The 18,736-nt window shown below is 39.5% G+C and overlaps 1 protein-coding gene across 1 annotated transcript in view; it reads left to right on the plus strand.

The window, feature by feature from the left end:
• The window catches only part of NUP210L (nucleoporin 210 like), a 92,906-nt gene that overhangs the window by 61,380 nt on the left and 12,790 nt on the right, over window positions 1-18,736 (plus strand). The window contains 16 exon segments of the mRNA XM_068994179.1: window positions 200-288; window positions 627-731; window positions 1,028-1,129; window positions 2,706-2,834; window positions 3,482-3,609; window positions 4,313-4,445; window positions 4,881-4,943; window positions 5,303-5,482; window positions 5,827-5,907; window positions 5,996-6,127; window positions 9,879-10,037; window positions 10,976-11,067; window positions 12,221-12,395; window positions 13,909-14,084; window positions 14,725-14,942; window positions 17,817-17,953. Coding sequence (XP_068850280.1) covers window positions 200-288; window positions 627-731; window positions 1,028-1,129; window positions 2,706-2,834; window positions 3,482-3,609; window positions 4,313-4,445; window positions 4,881-4,943; window positions 5,303-5,482; window positions 5,827-5,907; window positions 5,996-6,127; window positions 9,879-10,037; window positions 10,976-11,067; window positions 12,221-12,395; window positions 13,909-14,084; window positions 14,725-14,942; window positions 17,817-17,953 — 2,099 coding nt within the window.

The following is an 18,736-nucleotide window of genomic DNA, read 5'->3' on the forward strand; positions in this document are numbered from 1 at the left end:
CAAGGTCAGCAAAATCAGCACAAAACCTCGGTTTTCTGTTTCTTTTATATTTCCCTAATCACTGTGTGTGTGTGATTTTTTTTCTCCCTCCAATAAAATACCATTTGGAAAAAATTATGGTAGAGTTTGGTTCTCTGGGAACCCTTTTGTATTTTATGTGTTATTGTTTCTCACAGGGTATTTTTCTGCATGTCTCCAGGTCATCAGATCCTTAAAGTACATCAGATAAAAGGGACTGTACTCATTGGAGTCAATTTTGTGGGCTATTCAGAGAAGAAAAGTCCAAAGGTATGTGGAGACTGTTATGTGAAAAATATTAATTAACTGAAATTTAAGGCTTCTGCAACCCACTCCAGTGTTCTTGCCTGGAGAATCCCAGGGACAGGGGAGCCTGTCGTCTGTGGGGTCGCACAGAGTCGGACACGACTGAAGCGACTTAGCAGCAGCAGCAGAAGTCTATAAATATAGCTGATGTAAATATAAATACAACTGATGTAAATCTGAGAATTATGCACCTTTGTCGACTGTGTTGTCTTTGGCACTTGAAAGAGTATTGGAATCCTTACGCACTGAGATGAGGAATTAAAAGTTTATATTTACCATTATGGTTCTTATTACATTTCTAGGAACTTTCCAACCTGCCCAGGTCTGTGGCTGTGGAGCTGCTCCTGGTAGATGACGTAACAGTACTGCCTGAGAATGCCACCATCTATGACCACCCTGATGTGAAGGTAGGAGCTATATGGTTCTAGCTAAATGGAATCGTGTTGGAGGGGAGAGTTCTAGGTTATTAGAATTAACAGTATAAATATAAAAAAGCTCACTTATATGTTAAAAATCACTGATACATATATAATGTATATATAATAATTATCCTTAGCACTAATACTTTAATAATTATATTTGGTCTTTGGTCTGTTGATTTTAATCTTTTAATGTCATACTCTTTCTTAGGTAAGTGGAAATTACTTTGAAATATTTACAATCCAAAGGGAATGGAATATTATTTGTCTTGATTTTTCCGTAGGAAATATTTAGCCTTGTGGAAGGATCTGGTTATTTTTTAGTCAACAGTAGTGAGCAAGATATTGTCACAATCACTTACCTGGAAGCAGAAAGCTCTGTCCAGGTGAGTTCCAGAAATATCCCCAGATTGATGGTCTCAGGTCAAAGCTCATTCTTAGGAGAATGATTGGAAAAATTTTATTGGGCATTTCAAACTTATTACAAAGAATAACATTTGTGTCTTTTTCTTTTTTTAACCTATGTAGATTCTTAAACAAAAAAAAGAGTTTTGTTTTTTTTTTTGTAACTACCTATAGAAGGAAATGGCAACCCACTCCAGTATTCTTGCCTGGAGAATCCCATGGCCAGAAGAGCCTGACGGGCTACAGTCCATGGGGTCGCAAAGGGTCGGACACGACTGAGCGACTGAGCATAGCATATAATATGGGGAAATGTTTGGTTCTGATTGAGTGGAAACAGTGTAGGAGACATCGAACTATAAGATTTCCATTAAAACAAGGTTCAGAAAGAGAAAAACAAGTATCATATATTAATGCATATATATGGGAATTTAGAAAAATGGTTCTGATGAACAGAACCATTCTGTGGACACAGTCGGGAAAGGTGAGGACAAATTGAGTGGGACAAATTGAGAAAGTGGGACAGTGGGACAAACTGAGAAAGTGGGACAGTGGGACAAATTGAGAAAGTAACATTGTCATATATACACAATCATGTGTGAGAAAGACACTTCGTGAGAAGTCACTAAATAACACAGAGTCCAGCCTGGAACTCTATGATGAGCTAGAGGGGTGGGTTGCTGGAGGGGAGGGAGACTCAGGAGGGAAGGGATATATATATATATATATATGTATAATTATGGGTGATTCATATTGTTGTACAGCAGAAAGCAACACAAAATTGTAAAGTGATTTTTCACCAATTAAAAAACAAATAAAAAATTTAAAAAGAAGGTTAATTTTTATAAATTTCAAAGCACAGAACTATGTGCGTAAATATACTAATGACTTTATAACTTGAGTATGTGGTGTTTTCAGCCAGATATGGCAACTCAGAATATTAATCTGACTCCATAGTCAATATGCCAAGGGATTTTCTTTTAGTTGACTTGCAGTAATAAAAAGTGTACCTTAAATTAACATGTGTATTTATTTCCTTCAAAGAGCTCAAAGGAATTTAACTTACTGTAGTCATAATGTTGCTTTTTAAAAGGGGAGATTGAGGCCCTGTGTGCCAGCAAAGGATGTAAAATACCATACTGCTGTGCAGGAGCTGTATGTAGTACAAGAAGGAAAAACAAAGTATCAGTCCACCCTGTGCTCTCTCTCCCTACTTGTGATTGCAGTGTGGATGTACCTGATTTTCTTCCTGAATCCTTTCCCTGTTCATAATTTAAAAACTGGATATGTATGTTGGATTCTGCTTGAAATCAGTCAATTTAAACTCTTCTGTTTATCAGTTAATAAATATTTGTTAAGGGTACATATTTTGCCACAAACTGAAGCATCACTTTAAGGGGACATATTATGCTATGCCTAAAACTTATAATGTAACTTCTCAGAGTTTCTATCACAAAGAAAGTAAGATATTGTATTTTCTACTTTGGATGGAAATAATTGCTCTGATTATGCTTAGAGCGTATTTGCTTCTTTATCCAGCTGCAATCTTCTTCCCTCTAGTTAGTTCCATTGCATCCAGGAATTCTCACCTTGGAGGTCTATGATCTGTGTTTGGCTTTCTTGGGTCCAGCAATGGCTCACCTCACTGTGTCAGACATACAAGAGCTGGAGCTTGATCTGATTGACAAGGTAAGAAATGTTTGCTTTATCTCTTAAGGGAAGCAGGTGTCATTCTCACTCACTAGCATCACTTAATATAGTCTGTGCTCAGCTACTGTGTGTATTTGCCAGGCCCTTTGATAATGTTAATGGAAATACCTGCCCTTAAAGAACACCATTCCAACATTAATCATGATGAAGATAGAGTGTTAAAGAACAGCTTAAAAGAATACACATGCTGCTGCTGCTGCTATGTCACTTCAGTCGTGTCCAACTCTGTGCGACCCCATAGACGGCAGCCCACCGGGCTCCCCCATCCCTGGGATTCTCCAGGCAAGAACACTGGAGTGGGTTGCCGTTTCCTTCTCCAATGTGTGAAAGTGGAAAGTGAAAGTGAAGTCGCTTAGTCGTGTCCAACCTTTAGTGACCCCATGGACTGCAGCCCACCAGGCTCCTCCGTCCATGGGATTTTTCCAGGCAAGAGTACTGGAGTGGGGTGCCATTGCCTTGTCCGAAAAGAATATACATAGATTACGCTTACTTGCTCAAAGGCTGATCAAGAACATTTAGCATGAACCGAAGGGCTTGCTACCTCTGTGTTAAACTGCCCTTCATAAATGAGACAGCTTTACTAAATTACCTTTGATTTTTTTTTAACTTTTGTTTTTAACTACCAGGTTGAAATAGGTAAAACTGTGTTAGTAACTGTGAGGGTTCTTGGCTCTTCCAAACGCCCATTCCGAAAGAAATACTTCAGAAACATGGAGCTCAAATTGCAACTGGCTTCTGCCGTTGTGACCCTGGCGTGAGTACCATTTCAATACCTCTTTCTCCGTAAATTTATTATCATGAAAATATCCCTCCTGGTAGCCTGGTTATCTCTCCCTTAGGTTATTTCAGATTTTCTTCTTTCCTTTTTTGTCACAGTATCTTTCAGCCCACATTCTCTTCCCATATTCAACTCTCGACAAAATACCCCTTTCACATCCTCAGATGTCTTATTTTGGGACTAATATGTGTCTCATTAACACTTCTATTTTATGGAACTTCTTGGATGATATCCTTTGGGGATGCTTCAGGCTTGAGAACCTTCAAATACTCTATCTAGAAGAGTATTGCACTGGTATTCCCCTCTGCAAAAGAAAAAATACAGAAATTCTGAGGCAATTTAGTATTTGTAGTTTTGCAAGGCTATGTTTATATTGCCCTTATTCCTTTGGAGATTTAGAACAAATATTTGCACTTCAGGAGCTTCCCGCCATTGCTATGAACTTTGTCTTGACTCTGAAAGTTATTTTCTGGCAGTTCCTCTTAACCTGAGTTAAAATGAGCAGAAGATTGGGAATTCCCTGGGAGTCCAGTGATTAGGATTCTGCATTCTAAGGGCTACTTTCCTGAGTTCATTCCCTGGTTGGGGAACTAAGATCCCACAAGCATCTTAGAAAGATGTATAACTGGCCAATCTTAAAACAAATCTTTTTCACCTAGATATTCATGGGTCTTTTCAGGCTAATGGAGGAACAAGATGAATACTCTGAAAATTATATCCTTCGAGCTATCACTGTTGGGCAAACCACACTTGTAGCTATTGCCAGGGACAAGATGGGGAGAAAATTCACATCAACCCCTCGGCAAATTGAAGTAAGGAAATTATCTCACCCAAAATTCATATTTCATCTTGTTTATAAATTTATAAGTTTTATAAATGTCCAGTGGTTAGGACTCTGTGCTTTCACTGCTTACATCATGAGTTCAGTCCCTGGTTGGGGAACTAAGATCCCACAAGTTGTGAAGTATGGCCAAAAAAAGTAATTGTAAACATAATTTTAATGACCACTTTTATTCCAGTGAGTGGATACATAATAACTTATTTAAGCATTTTCACTTAAGTAATTTATAATTTTTTGCTATTAAAATGAAAATTTGTGTTATAAAGAAAATAAAGTACCTGTCTTTGTATACAACGTCATTGTACATAATTAGGAGTTTTTTTTCCCTTAGAATAAGCTGCATGATCATTTGTTGTGAAGCTGACTCTAGTTAACCACTGTTGTCCTTTTCGTTTTCTCCTTCAAGGTGTTTCCTCCATTTAGACTTGTTCCAGAGAAAATGACACTGATTCCAACTAACATGATGCAGGTGATCCTAAAGCCAAAAATGAGCCTTTCTCTTCATCCCACCTCTGCCCCACCCCAATACACATATACACCTCTTCCTGTTGGCCTTCCCTTGTCCCCTCTCAACCAAGTACAACAGGATCTGATAAAGAAGAAAATTAGTATTTTCTTTGTTCTATGATAATCATGGAACAAACTACTTCTTGGAATCCCATGGATTATTTATAGCACTTCTATTTCATCTGCATTTGAGCTGATATGGCAAATGCTTGTTGGAAAGTGGGGGAAGGCGAAGAAGTTGAGTTGCTCAGACAGAATGTTGGAAAAGGAGATGTGACTTCTCCTCAAACTCCAGCATTCACTGGTGTGTTTAAATTTCAGGTGATGTCTGAAGGTGGCCCTCAGCCTCAATCCATCATTCATTTCTCCATCAGTAATCAGACGGTGGCTGTTGTTAATAGGAGGGGCCAAGTTACAGGGAAGGTAGTTGGCAGAGCTGTGGTCCATGGCACCATTCAGACAGTAAACGAAGATACTGGAAAAGTCATTGTGTTTTCCCAGGTATCAGTTCTTTATTCTGCTCTGCTTCTGCTCTTCCATCTAGGAATCATATTGGGAGGTGGAGGAGGAAGTAGTGATAGGGAGGGTGTCAGTAGTCCATGGGAAATATGTAATCTTTAGTGAAAAACTCACTGAGTATTTGACATTGTTATGAGACATAGTCTCTATGCTTAAGAAATTGTTTCAAGAACAACAACAAAAAGCCCATATATATGGCATATTTTTGTTGTCATTGTTGTTGAATGCCCCAAACAACAGCAATCAAATGAGTTGTTATAAGCATCTCTGTCTGCCCCAGAGACATTCCCTCTTAACCTAAGCTTGCTCTCCACCCTGTTGAGCAGGATGAAGTACAGATTGAGGTTGTACAGCTAAGGGCTGTTAGGATCCTTGCAGCTGCAACTCGACTCATCACAGCTACTGAGGTCAGTATGATGGTTCTGTTCCAGGTTCATTATGTTGATAATGCCAGCTGGACAGGAGGTATAGCACAAAACCACTCTTCCTTTTCAGATGCCAGTTTATGTCATGGGAGTGACCAGTACCCAGACCCCTTTCTCCTTCAGCAGTGCCAACCCTGGGCTCACATTCCACTGGTCCATGAGCAAAAGGGATGTACTGGATTTAGTGCCCAGGCATTCAGAGGTATGAACATATCTGTTAATATATTACCTCAGGGATTTATTTTATTTCATCCTTGGTTTTAGACTGACTTCCTTCTAAACTACACAACATTATTACTTACTCTTTTTCTGATCTGTGAATGCTATAAACCTGAAAATCATATGAAGAATCCAAATTTAAGTATTCAGATAATACTACACAATATTTAACATACTTGCTGGAAAGAACTCTTAAGAAAGCATTGGTTCCTTTGATACATTTGCTGTTATATAATGTTGCATTTGTGAACAAATAACTGTGTTACATGAATAACATGTTATGAATATAAAGTATTTATACATAGAGTTTAAATATGTGATATAATCTTTCAACATACTCAGACATACTTAATTATATTAATAATCATGTTTGTGCTGCATGATGGGCAGTTGACATTAAGACTTAAGAAAGCTGGATGCTGAGCACATTTTCTGGGCCCATACTACTAAGAGCTGGGGAAGAACTAGAATCTTCCCTCATGCACGTAGGGTGCTGTGGGTGCCATAGGGATTGTGTGGGCCACCAACTGGCAACTGATTCTGGACTGAGCACCTTATATCAATGGCAAATTTAAGGACAGTTAATTAAACTGTTCTTCCACGGTGGTACTGGCTCCTCCAAATTCAGCACCTGCTGCTTTTGAAATGCCCAAAGCCCCTCATGATGGCCACTGAGGAAATCCACAATGCAACATGAATCTTTATGTTTTTTTAAAAAAAATAGCCTTATGTTGTTTTTAAAAAATAGCCTTTAAATAGCTATTTTAAAAAATAGCTAAATATAAAGGCTATTTAGCACTTACTCTGAAATCTGGAAAAGAAAAAAAAATGAAGTGGATACTACAGACAAATTTTACCTACTTCATGACACTATTACCTGATCATCAGTTTAATGGAACCCACCCAAGATGGTCCAGGATCAGTGGCAGCTACCTAGGTCTGGAGGGAAGATTCTAGGTCTGGAAGAAACCTGGGGCCAAGATACCCAGAAGGTCACAATTCAGTGCCTACAAAAACAAAGAATTAGAGTTAGACCTTAAAAGAGATCAGAGGGGTTATAGAAGCTACAATTAGTAAGTCATTTCTGGAGCCAGTTACAAAGAAAAGTATGGAAAAATTAAAAAGTTTCCAATTTTCTGAAAATATCCTAAACCTATAATCTTACGAAACTCTCATGGTTGGGTCTTCTATCATGGACAGTGCAGAGCCTGGTTATACTTGGAACTGAAAACAGATATAACTGTACTTAGTTTGGTAGAGTTCTGCAGAAGGATTTGGCTTTTTTTCCAAATAGGAAAAAAAGGGATAGCAAATAGGAATTGTGTGAAAGGAAGGGATGGCATAAGCCTTATTAGCACCTGCTCTACTTTTTCCCTCCTTTAATTTTCTCGTCTAAAGAAGCACTCTTTTCTCTAACAGAAGAAATGATTGAGAGCTACACAAAGATTTTCTTCCCCAGCTTTGACCTCACATAGACAGACTGGGTGATGATATGGGCAAATACAAAGGTCTGTAATGGGCAGTGCATTTGGCAGTTCCGTGGATCTGTTTCTTGCTTCAACAGTGCTTGGATGGAACAGACCCAAGTACACTCCCTTGCCCCAGCCTCCTACCACCTGCCAACCTTTTTTCCAGTTGCAACCATTGGAATCAGTCACTCAGCTGTCCGTGATCACCAGGGACCAGCCAACATCATTTTTTGAGCTTAACTCCTTATTACCGATCAACTATGAACTCCTAGATTTGTCATAATTATTCCACTGACATGGAGGCTATCATCAACCACCTGGTCAACAAGCATCTGTGGGCCTTCTACACCTACCTCTCTGTGGGCTTCTATTTCAACTGCAGTGATGTAGTTCTGGAGGGCATGGGCCACTTTTTCCACAGTGTGGCTCTGGAGGGCATGGGCCACTTTTTCCACAAATTGGCTAATGAGCAGGGCGAGGGCTACGGGCATCTCTCGAAAATGCAAAACCAGCACAGTGGCTACACCCTCTTTCAAGACTTGCAGTAGCATCTGAAGGTGAGTGGGTAAAACCCAGAATCCTATGGAAGCCTCTGCACTCATGGAGAAGAACCTGAGCCAGGCCCTTTTGGATCTCCATGACCTGGGTTCTGCCCATGCAGACCCCCATCTCTGTGACTTCTTAGGGAACTGCGTCCTAGATGAAGAGGTAAAACTCATCAAGAAAATGGTGATCACCCAACCAACCTCCATAGGCTGGTTGGTCCTCAGATTGAACTGGGTGGGTATCTCTTCTAAAGGCTCACCCTCAAGCATGACTTGGAGCCTCTGGAGCCCCACAGCCTTTGAGGAGCCCCTCTGGTGTCAGGGCTTTTGCAAGACACCAGAAGCCCTTCTCTATAACCACTAGGCAGCTTTTCAACTATCCTGGAGCCCTCTCCCAAACCTTGGACCAAATGGAAACATTAAAACTTTTTTGCAGCAAAAAGGAAGAAAGGTCTCTAATGTCCTACAAGGTAGATTTTCTGCACTGTGGTGTCACCATTTAGAAATTCAGTTGAATCAAACAATTATAAAACACTTCTTCTTCAGCATAAAACTTTCTTCCAGACAATTGATCAAAATCTGCACAAAGGAAACGAGAATTTTTATGTAGGGGTGGAGGGAAAGGTGATTTTGGAATTTGGAACTCCTGAGTCAAGTGAGCAAAGGAAGGTGATGAGGGCTCCAGACAGCAAAAAGGCAGAGGAGACAGGACATGAAATGAATGATAGGAATGAAATTTCCAAAAAGGTAGGCAAGTGCCTACTTCAACATTTGCCTCAGTGTTGAACCTCCCTTCTCTCTCACCAGAAGTCCGTCAAGGTCTAATCCTCATCTAGTCTAGACTAGAATAGAAGTAAAGCAAATAGAGAAATCGTCAGCTAGTTTTAACATTGTCCTAAATGGGGGTTTCCCTTTCTTGTCCTCTTCCTCCCTTGCTGTCACTCTGAACTCCAGGAGTAGATTGCCTAACTTCTCTCTCATCTCAGGCTCTACTGTCTCAACCCATTTAGGAAACCCCTTTTTTCATTTGCATTCTTCTCCTATCAAGTAATTGACTTCAAGATGAGAATTCTTGTATAGGAATCTTTCCAGAATTAGTTGAGCACTGAACACAGAAGTGTACTTTAGGGGTGACTGTGTTGCTGGGAATATGAAAAGAAACAAATATGAAAGTAAGCCCTGGGGGCATTCCTTGGTGGTCCCGTGATAAGGACTTGGTGCTTTCACTGCAGGGGACCTGGATTCAATCCCTGGTTGTGAACTAAGATCCCACAAGCTGTGCAGTGTGGCCACAAAAAGAAAAAAAAAAAGAAAAAAGAATGGGCTTCCTTGGTGACACAGTGGATAAGAATCTGCCTGCCAATGCATGGAACACAGATTTAATCCCTAGTCCAGGAAAATCCTAAATGCCATGGGGCAACTAAACCGCTGCACCAAAACTACCGAAAACCACGTGTCCTAGAGCCCACGATCTTCAACAAGAGAAACCACCACATAGAGAAGCCTGCACACCACAACTAGAAAATAGCCCTCACTATCTGCAACTAGAGAAAACCCACGTGCAGCAGTGAAGACCTAGTATAGCCATAAATAAATAAATAATTTAAAAATTTTAAATGAAGAAAGAAAATAAATCTGGAACTCTTAATTCTTCTGGTTACCTATTTTCAACAAAGAGGGAAGGGCACAGTGTTTATTAATCCATCCCTTTACTGTCTAGGTTTTTCTGCAACTTCCAGTAGAGAATAACTTTGCCATGGTTGTCCACACAAAAGCAGCTGGTCGGACCAATATCAAAGTCACTGTCCACTGTATGAACAGTTCATCTGGACAGTTCGAGGGGAATTTGTTAGAACTGTCTGATGAAGTTCAGATCCTGGTAAGGTCCCAAACCTAAATCTTGTTTTTGTTTATCGAGGAGAAGAAAGTTATATTCTCTTATATTCCATGAAAAGCTTTGTCTGGATAGAGATAGAGAAATTGCTAGAGGGATCTCTAAAATAGGCTTAGGGTTTCTAGATCTTTGTTATTTCTGCTAATTGTTTGTCTATGAGTATTGACCTTACAAACAACACATGCATTCAACTCCCAACACAATGAATAGTATACAAATACCACAATAACTAAAGAGGAATTAATTTCTGATTTGTTCTGCCTAATATAGATATTATGATACATTCCACTTAACTATATTCACAGGTAGAATGAAATCCTGTCCTAACTTCTGGTAAGGTGTAAGAGTATGAAGTCTCCATAGATGTATTCAAGCTGAAAGTTAAATGGCCCTACTGTTTTTAGAATTCAAAGAAAAAATATATTTTGTATAGAGGAAATAAGTTTCTATATCTCTGAATTTGGGATTAACTTTTTTCTTTTCTTTTTATCCTTTGTTTTGGTTTTGGTTCCCTGATTCAGTGAGGGGTAGAGGAAAAAGCACTTTACTGGGAGGTAGAAGACCTAAATAGTGCCCTTGCTAATTTAATACTATAGGTTCTTCATTCTCAAATCTCTTTTTAGATTACTAGAACTAAAATTAGAAATTTCAAAATCATTTTATACTAATATCTAAGTAATATAGGGGATATGGTAAATGCAAACTAAGCCTAGTCCCTTGTAGTCAGAAACAGGCTATGTTAGGTTATATGTTCTAGACTACCTAAATATGTTATAAATGCCTGGCTCATTTTGGAAAGCAATATTGTGGAACTTGGGCTAAATTGCAGTCAGGCAGACTTGATTTGTAGTTTGTCCATTTGTGTGTAAAGGTCATCATTTGTCTTTTCCAGAAATGAGGAAAGCATCATTTTCTCATTCCAGGTATTTGAAAAACTTCAACTTTTCTATCCAGAGTGCCAACCTGAACAAATTCTGATGCCCATGAATTCGCAGCTCAAACTCCATACCAACAGGTAAGGAGAATAGAGAAGAAGATAGGCTAGGATCTAACTTTACCCTCAGTGAAACACTGCACATGAAAGAACTATTGCCTTCTAGGTGATTTTTCTAACCCACAAATAAATTTTTTAGTTGAAGTGAAATTCACATAACATAAAATTAAATTGTCTGATTCAGTGGTGTTTAGTACATACACAGTATTGTACAACCATCACCTCTAGTTTCAAAACATTTTCATTATCACCAGAGACCCATACCCATTAAACAGTCACTCACCATTCTCTCCTCTCAGTCCCTAGCCATCACTAATCAGCTGTCTCTGTGGATTTAAATATTGTATGTTTCATGTAAATGAAATCATACAATCTGACCTTTTGTGTTGACTTCTTGCAGTTAACGTAATTTCAAGGTTCATCCAAGCTGTAGCATGTATGGGTACTTCATTCCTTTTTATGACCGAATAATATTCCATTATATGAATATACTACGTTTTGTTTATCTAATTATCCATTGGTGGACCTTTGGTTTGTTTTTACCTTTTACCTATTGTGGATAGGGCTGCTATGAACATTCATGTACAAGTATTTGTTTGAATATAGTTGTCCCTTGGCATCCACCAAGGATTGGTTCCAGGACCCACCCTTGCCCCCAAAATCTGCAGACTCAAAGATCCATTATATAAAATGGTATAGTATTTATAGTGAATTTATAGGTTATAGTGCATATACCCTATGCTCGTCCTCCTGTATACTTTAAACTATCTCTAAATTGCTTATAATACCTAATACAATATAAATGTTATGTAAATAGTCACCAGTCCAAGGCAAGTTCAAATTTTGCTTTCTGGAACTTTTTGAAATTTTCAGTCTGTGCTTGGTTGTATCTGTGGTGCAGAACCCACAGATGTGAAAAGCTGACTTTACCTGTTTTTAATTCTTTTCACTGAATAATTTTTTAATGATAAATATATAATAGCATTTGATTTTTAAGGAGATAAGCATAATCCAAAGGCTGACTTTTACCTGAGGAACAAATAACTACACAACAAGGAGAATCAAGCAGTTTTCTGAGTACAGCCTCTAACAGTGATCTAGGCAATTGCTACTCCTTTTTTTCTGATCAGTCAGAGCCCCCAAGAGATGCCACTTGCCCCCATTTATTCCCTAGGGAAGGGGCCGCCTTTGTGAGTTCCCGTGTTCTCAAGTGTTTCCCTAATTCATCTGTCATTGAGGAGGATGGTGAAGGGCTCCTGAAAGCTGGTTCCATTGCAGGTACTGCTGTGTTAGAAGTCACTTCTACAGAACCTTTTGGAGTAAACCAAACAACTATAACTGGGGTTCAGGTGAGTTCAGGGGCTTACTCAAAAAAATAAAAGGAATACCATGGCCTTAAGAGGCGGATTTACTTTGTTTAGAACTAGAAACTTCTCTGGAAGCCAGAAATGAACTGTAACATAAGAGGACAATCTTGACATGAACCATCAAATTAAAGTAGACTTTAGAGTCCTTGTTATAAAAGAGATTAATCTCAAAATGGTATAACTGTTTTCTGAGCAACTTTGGCAAAAGGATTGGTATGGGAGAAATGCAGAACTATTACTATCAAAATTAGGCTTTTTGATATGTTTTAAATGTTTTTAGACTTTTTTAAAAAAAATTAGAATTAGAAGAGACCTTAGAAGTAAGTTAGTCTAAAACAAAATGTTTGGGACATTAAAAATCTAGTATGTTCCAGCCTTGTGTTGCTCCTTTTATGTATATTTTTTTTACCTACCACTAAAACCTTATTATACAAGCATCATTAGCCCTATTAAACTGATAAGAAATATAAAACCTAGAATGGTTAAATGAAGATATGAAATGATAAAGCTAGGTTTCAAAGCTGGACTTCCCTTACTGTATCACAGTATTTTACTTCCCTTACTTTATCTGTTATAGTGCAAAAGCACAATCTATAGTATTCTTGATAAGTTATCAATTCAGTTCAGTTTAGTTCAGTTGCTCAGTCGTGTCCGACTCTTTGTGACCCCATGAATCGCAGCACGCCAGGCCACCCTGTCCATCACCAACTCCCAGAGTTCACTCAAACTCACGTCCATTGAGTCGGTGATACCATCCAGCCATCTCATCCTCTGTCGTCCCCTTCTCCTACTGCCCCCAATCCCTCCCAGCATCAGACTCTTTTCCAATGAGTCACCTCTTCGCATGAGGAGTTTCAGCTTTAGCATCATTCCTTCCAAAGAAATCCCAGGGCTGATCTCCTTCAGAATGGATTGGTTGGATCTCCTTGCAGTCCAAGAGACTCTCAAGAGTCTTCTCCTTAACAATAAATATTGACACTCTTCACGAAAGAGGAAATACAGTCCATTCCTTAAAAAACTCCAGCTTTGCTTCACATTTCTGCTGCTTTAATCATTAAAAGAGGCTTCCCAGGTGGCACAGTGGTAAAGAATAGACTTGCCAATGCAAGAGATGCAAGAGACACGGGTTTGAACCCTCAGTTGGAAAGATCCCCTGGAGAAGGAAATGACAACCCATTCCAGTATTCTTGCCTGGAAAATTTCATGAGCAGAGGAGCCATGCCATAGTGAGACTATAGCCCAGTGGGCTATAAGTCCATGGAGTCACTAAGAGGCAGATATGACTGAGCAACTGAGCACGCACCGATAATTAAAAGCCATTTCCTGTACTGTCATATTTCTTTTTCACTCTGATTTAAGTCATCTGAAATCAAGAGCTAGCTACTTCCTACAAAAGAGGAACACGATTTTTATCATTGATTATAAGTCTCAGAATATGGTCATAGCTCCCCTCCAGTGCATTCTGCTCTGTACCAATAGGTTTTGTCTCCCGCAGGTAGCACCAGTGACATACCTGCGAATGAGTAGCTACCCCAAGCTATACACGGCTCAAGGAAGGACCCTCTCAGCCTTTCCCTTGGGCATGTCTCTTACCTTCATTGTTCAGTTTTACAATAGCATCGGAGAGAAATTCCACACACACAATACCCAGCTTTATCTGGCTTTAAACAGGTATGGAAGGCAAAGGAATGGTGTTAACACTATGGCAGAAGTCTTGTAGATTAGCCTGGTATATAGCAGCGCTAGTAAATTCTTCTCATGTTATGCACTTGGAATCTGATCTTTCTTTTATTAATTAAGATAGGGAGGGACAGTTGACTTTAATACTGGGACTTCCCTGGAGGTTCAGTGGTTAGGACTCCATGCTTTCACTTCTATGGGCCTGGGTTCAGTCCCTGGTTGAGGAACGAAATTCACACATGGCGGTATGACCAAAAAAGCAACAAAACAAAAAACTATCTGCTTTTTTTAAAAATGGAGGAAAGACCAGAATTAATTATTCAGTGAAGAAGAGTTTTAATATGTTTTGAATTTGACAAGTCCTAGTTCATATAAAACTCCTATAGGGAGCCAACTGGAGTATTATCAAAAAGCCAAACTGGAAAAAAAGTTTTTTTTAAGAAAAATAGTCTAGCTGGGCACCATGTATATAAATGTAATAGACCTGATCCCTGGCCCTAGTTGTTTACTCTCCACTGTAGAATTCCATCTGAATTCTTTTGAGCTATTGAATATAAAATGTTGTGATAGGGTCTGACTCCAGAACTGTTGACTCTTTTCAGAGATTTCTACCTTTCATGTCTACTTTCAGAGATGACCTGCTTCTCATTGGACCAGGGAATAGGAACTATACTTACATGGCCCAGGCTGTGAACAGAGGGGTGACAATTGTGGGGCTCTGGGACCGGAGACATCCAGGCATGGCAGATTATATCCCTGTTTCTGTAGAGCACGCCATCGAGCCAGACACCAAGCTTACCTTTGTCGGAGATGTCATCTGCTTCCGTACTTACCTCCTCAACCAGAATGGTTTGGATACTTTCCCTTTCTCAACCTCACAACTGACAGGATTAGAAAGCAACTCATCCCTTAGAGGATTTCTCTCTGAGAAAGAAAATACTTTAGTGTATTTTATTATTTTTCATGTTAATTGATAATTCTCAGTTTAGTGCCCATTTCTCTCCATAGCCAGCTGACTAGAAGTCAGCCAGTAATATTTATCAAATGTCTATTGAACACATAGGCAGTGTAGAGTACCAATGCCTTCTCCTCCACTCCCAGCTTCTGAAGGAAGATAATTGCAGAGTTGAACATCAATAAAGGATGAGATGAAAGGAAGGAAAAGACAATAAGGTTTTAGTTCTAAGAACCAATTGTGTGTACACTGTTTTGTGAGGCAACTTTAAAGGCCTAACTTCCATGTATACCATCACTGAAAGAAGGTTTGGCCTTGCACTGGGCTACAGTATACTCATGATCAGCTAAGTATTTCTGTTCTAAGAAGTACTATTGAGTTACAGAAAATCAGTCTTGGCTTTGGAAATGTGTTATATCTTTATGCTTACAGGTAGCATATCCCAAAATGGTATACACTGACTGGTAGTATACAATCAAATAATCCATCCAAGTAAGGCTGGCTGGGGTGGTATGTGGTTTGGGTTTTGCATCCTCTTTGGGGAATTATGGACACATGTTATTTGGGTAAAGTGATATAACATTGGACCTGACTTTAACATTAACCATATATTTTGGACTTGATATAGAGGGAAATCTATTCAGCCTGAGTCAAATCCTCCAATCCTGACAACTGACTTGTAAGCAACCACTACTTATTAACATGTAATCCAGGGTCTGTGAGCTAACTGCTTACTATACCATGACTATTAAATTTTGTCGATGAAGCAGAGGCTTTTTTACTTCCTTTTCCTAGGTTCTGTCAGGATGGTCATCCATTCTGGAATTTGGGGTCATCTCAAGTCAGTACCGCATTGGATGAGGAAGCAGAAGAACCACATTCAAGGATCAGTAATCCAGTCTAATATTTGACATTTCTCTGGCACCTTGGAACTTAAGCCAAAGTAAACTAATCCTCTCTTCTGCCAGCTGATACTTGTTTGCAGTCTTCTTGCTGATAGCAATCAGTAGGTCAAAGCAGATTCATCCCTAGCAGGGTCTATACAAAGTTACAGTTCAATTCAGCTCAGTTCAGTTCAGTTGCTCAGTCATGTCCGACTCTTTGCCACCCCATGAGTTGCAGCATGCCAGGCCTCCCTGTCCATCACCAATTCCCGGAGTTTACCCAAACTCATGTCCATCGAGTCAGTGATGCCATCCAGCCATCTCATCCTCTGTCGTCCCCTTCTCCTCCTGCCCCCAGTCCCTCCCAGCATCAGGGTCTTTTCCAATGAGTCAACTCTTCGCATGAGGTGGCCAAAGTATTGGAGTTTCAGCTTCAGCATCAGTCCTTCCAATGAACACCTAGGACTGATCTCCTTTAGGATGGACTAGTTGGATCTCCTTGCAGTCCAAGGGACTCTCAAGAGTCTGCTCCAACACCACAGTTCAGCATCAATTCTTCAGCGCTCAGCTTTCTTCACAGTCCAACTCTCACATCCATACATGACCACTGGAAAAACCATTGCCTTGACTAGATGGACCTTTGTTGGCAAAGTAATGTCTCTGCTTTTGAATATGCTATCTAGGTTGGTCATAACTTTCCTTCCAAGGAGTAAGCATCTTTTAATTTCATGGCTGCAATCACCATCTGCAGTGATTTTGGAGCCCCAAAAAATAAAGTCTGACACTTTTTTCACTGTTTCCCCATCTATCTGCCATGAAGGGATGGGACCAGATGCCATGATCTTCGTTTTCTGAATGTTGAGCTTTAAGCCAACTTTTTCACTCTCCTCTTTCACTTTCATCAAGAGGCTTTTGAGTTCCTCAACACTTTCTGCCATAAGGGTAGTGTCAGCTGCATATCTGAGGTTATTGTTATTTTTCCCGGCCATCTTGATTCCAGCTTGTGCTTCTTCCGGCCCAGCGTTTCTCATGATGTACTCTGCATATAAGTTAAATAAGCAGGGTGACAATATACAGCCTTGACATACTCCTTTTCCTATTTGGAACCAGTCTGCTGTTCGATGTCCAGTTCTAACTGTTGCCTCCTGACCTGCATATAGGTTTCTCAAGAGGCAGGTCAGGTGGTCTGGTATTCCCATCTCTTTCAGAATTTTCCACAGTTTATTGTGATCCACACAGTCAAAGGCTTTGGCATAGTCAATAAAGCAGAAATAGATGTTTTTCTGGAACTCTCTTGCTTTTTTGATGATCTAGTGGATGTTGGCAATTTGATTTCTGGTTCCTCTGCCTTTTCTAAAACCAGCTTGAACATCTGCAAGTTCACGGTTCACGTATTGCTGAAGCCTGGCTTGGAGAATTGTGAGCATTACTTTACTAGCGTGTGAGATGAAGTGCTATTCCTATGTGTAAAAGATGTTTTTCTTTTTCCTAAGGAGAACAGTTATATTCTCCAAGTAGCTTCTTTTGTGATTCTAAGTTCAGCAGTTCCTATTTTGTTTTGCTGGCATGATATATGAAGGGAAACCCAACATTAGAAAAACAAAGTTAGGGACTTCCCTGATAGTCCAGTGGTTAAGACTCTGTGCTTCCATTTCTGGGGGCATGGGTTCAATCCCTGGTCCAGGAACTAATATCCCCACATGCCATGTAGCACAGCCAAAAATGAAAAAGAAAACAAAGTTATCCTCACAGCTGGGTGCTCCTCCTAGGAAGGGATATATGTATGCTTAAATGGTCTACTGACTTGGATTCTGGGTAAGGTGAGAGTGACCATCAAATTATATCAAACATTGCAGTCAACTGCTTTCTCTTGTCTTTTCCTAGGTGAACCCGGGATGTGGATGATTTCTGCTGACAATATTTTACAAACAGACGTTGTCACTGGGGTAGGAGTGGCCAGGAGTCCAGGAACAGCAACTATCTTTCATGACATCCCAGGACTAGTGAAAACGTATCGAGAGGTAAACTTAATGATATGAGAAGAGCCCATGGGCATTCCTTGGTGGCCTAGTGGTTAGGATTGCAGGCTTTCACTGCCATGGAGTAAGTTCCAGCTCTGGTTGTAGAACTAAGATTCCACAAGATTCTAAAGTAACTATTTCACATATGGGAATATATATATAGGAAGCACATCCTATTAATAGAAATATACTCATATATCAGATACAAAACCAAACAACAAACTTTATTGAAACATAGATAATTTAAGCATAGATTAAGGTTCTTAACCAAAGGAATGACTAGTCTGATTTATAATGTAAAATATCACTGTGGCTACTGATTGGTACTAGACTGTAGGGACAGGAGTAGAAGCTGAGAGACCAGTTATTGCAGTTCCCCGCTGAGATATGATGGTGGATCAGAGTGACAACTGAGGAGGTGGTGAAAAGTTGATCAGATTCTAAATATATTTTATAGGTCTAGTTGATACAGTTTCCTGACAGATTATATGTAAAGTTCAAAAGCATCAAGAATGACTTAAGGTTTTTTTTATTGAATAACTAAAAGTACAGGACAGAATTATCAGCAATTGAAATGGCTAAGACTGTAGGTGGAACAGTTTTGGAGAAAAGATCAGTTTTTGGACACATAAAGTTGGATGTCTGTTAGATGTCACTTGGATGTGTTGAGGTAGCTAGATATAAAAGTCTGGGAATCATTGGCACAGAGATATTTAACGCCATAAGATCACCAAGAGAGTGAGTGTACATAGAGAAGAGGTCCAAGAGCTAAGTTCTGGAAAC

This window comes from Capricornis sumatraensis, chromosome 2 (genome assembly GCF_032405125.1).
Source record: "Capricornis sumatraensis isolate serow.1 chromosome 2, serow.2, whole genome shotgun sequence".
NCBI lineage: Eukaryota > Metazoa > Chordata > Mammalia > Artiodactyla > Bovidae > Capricornis > Capricornis sumatraensis.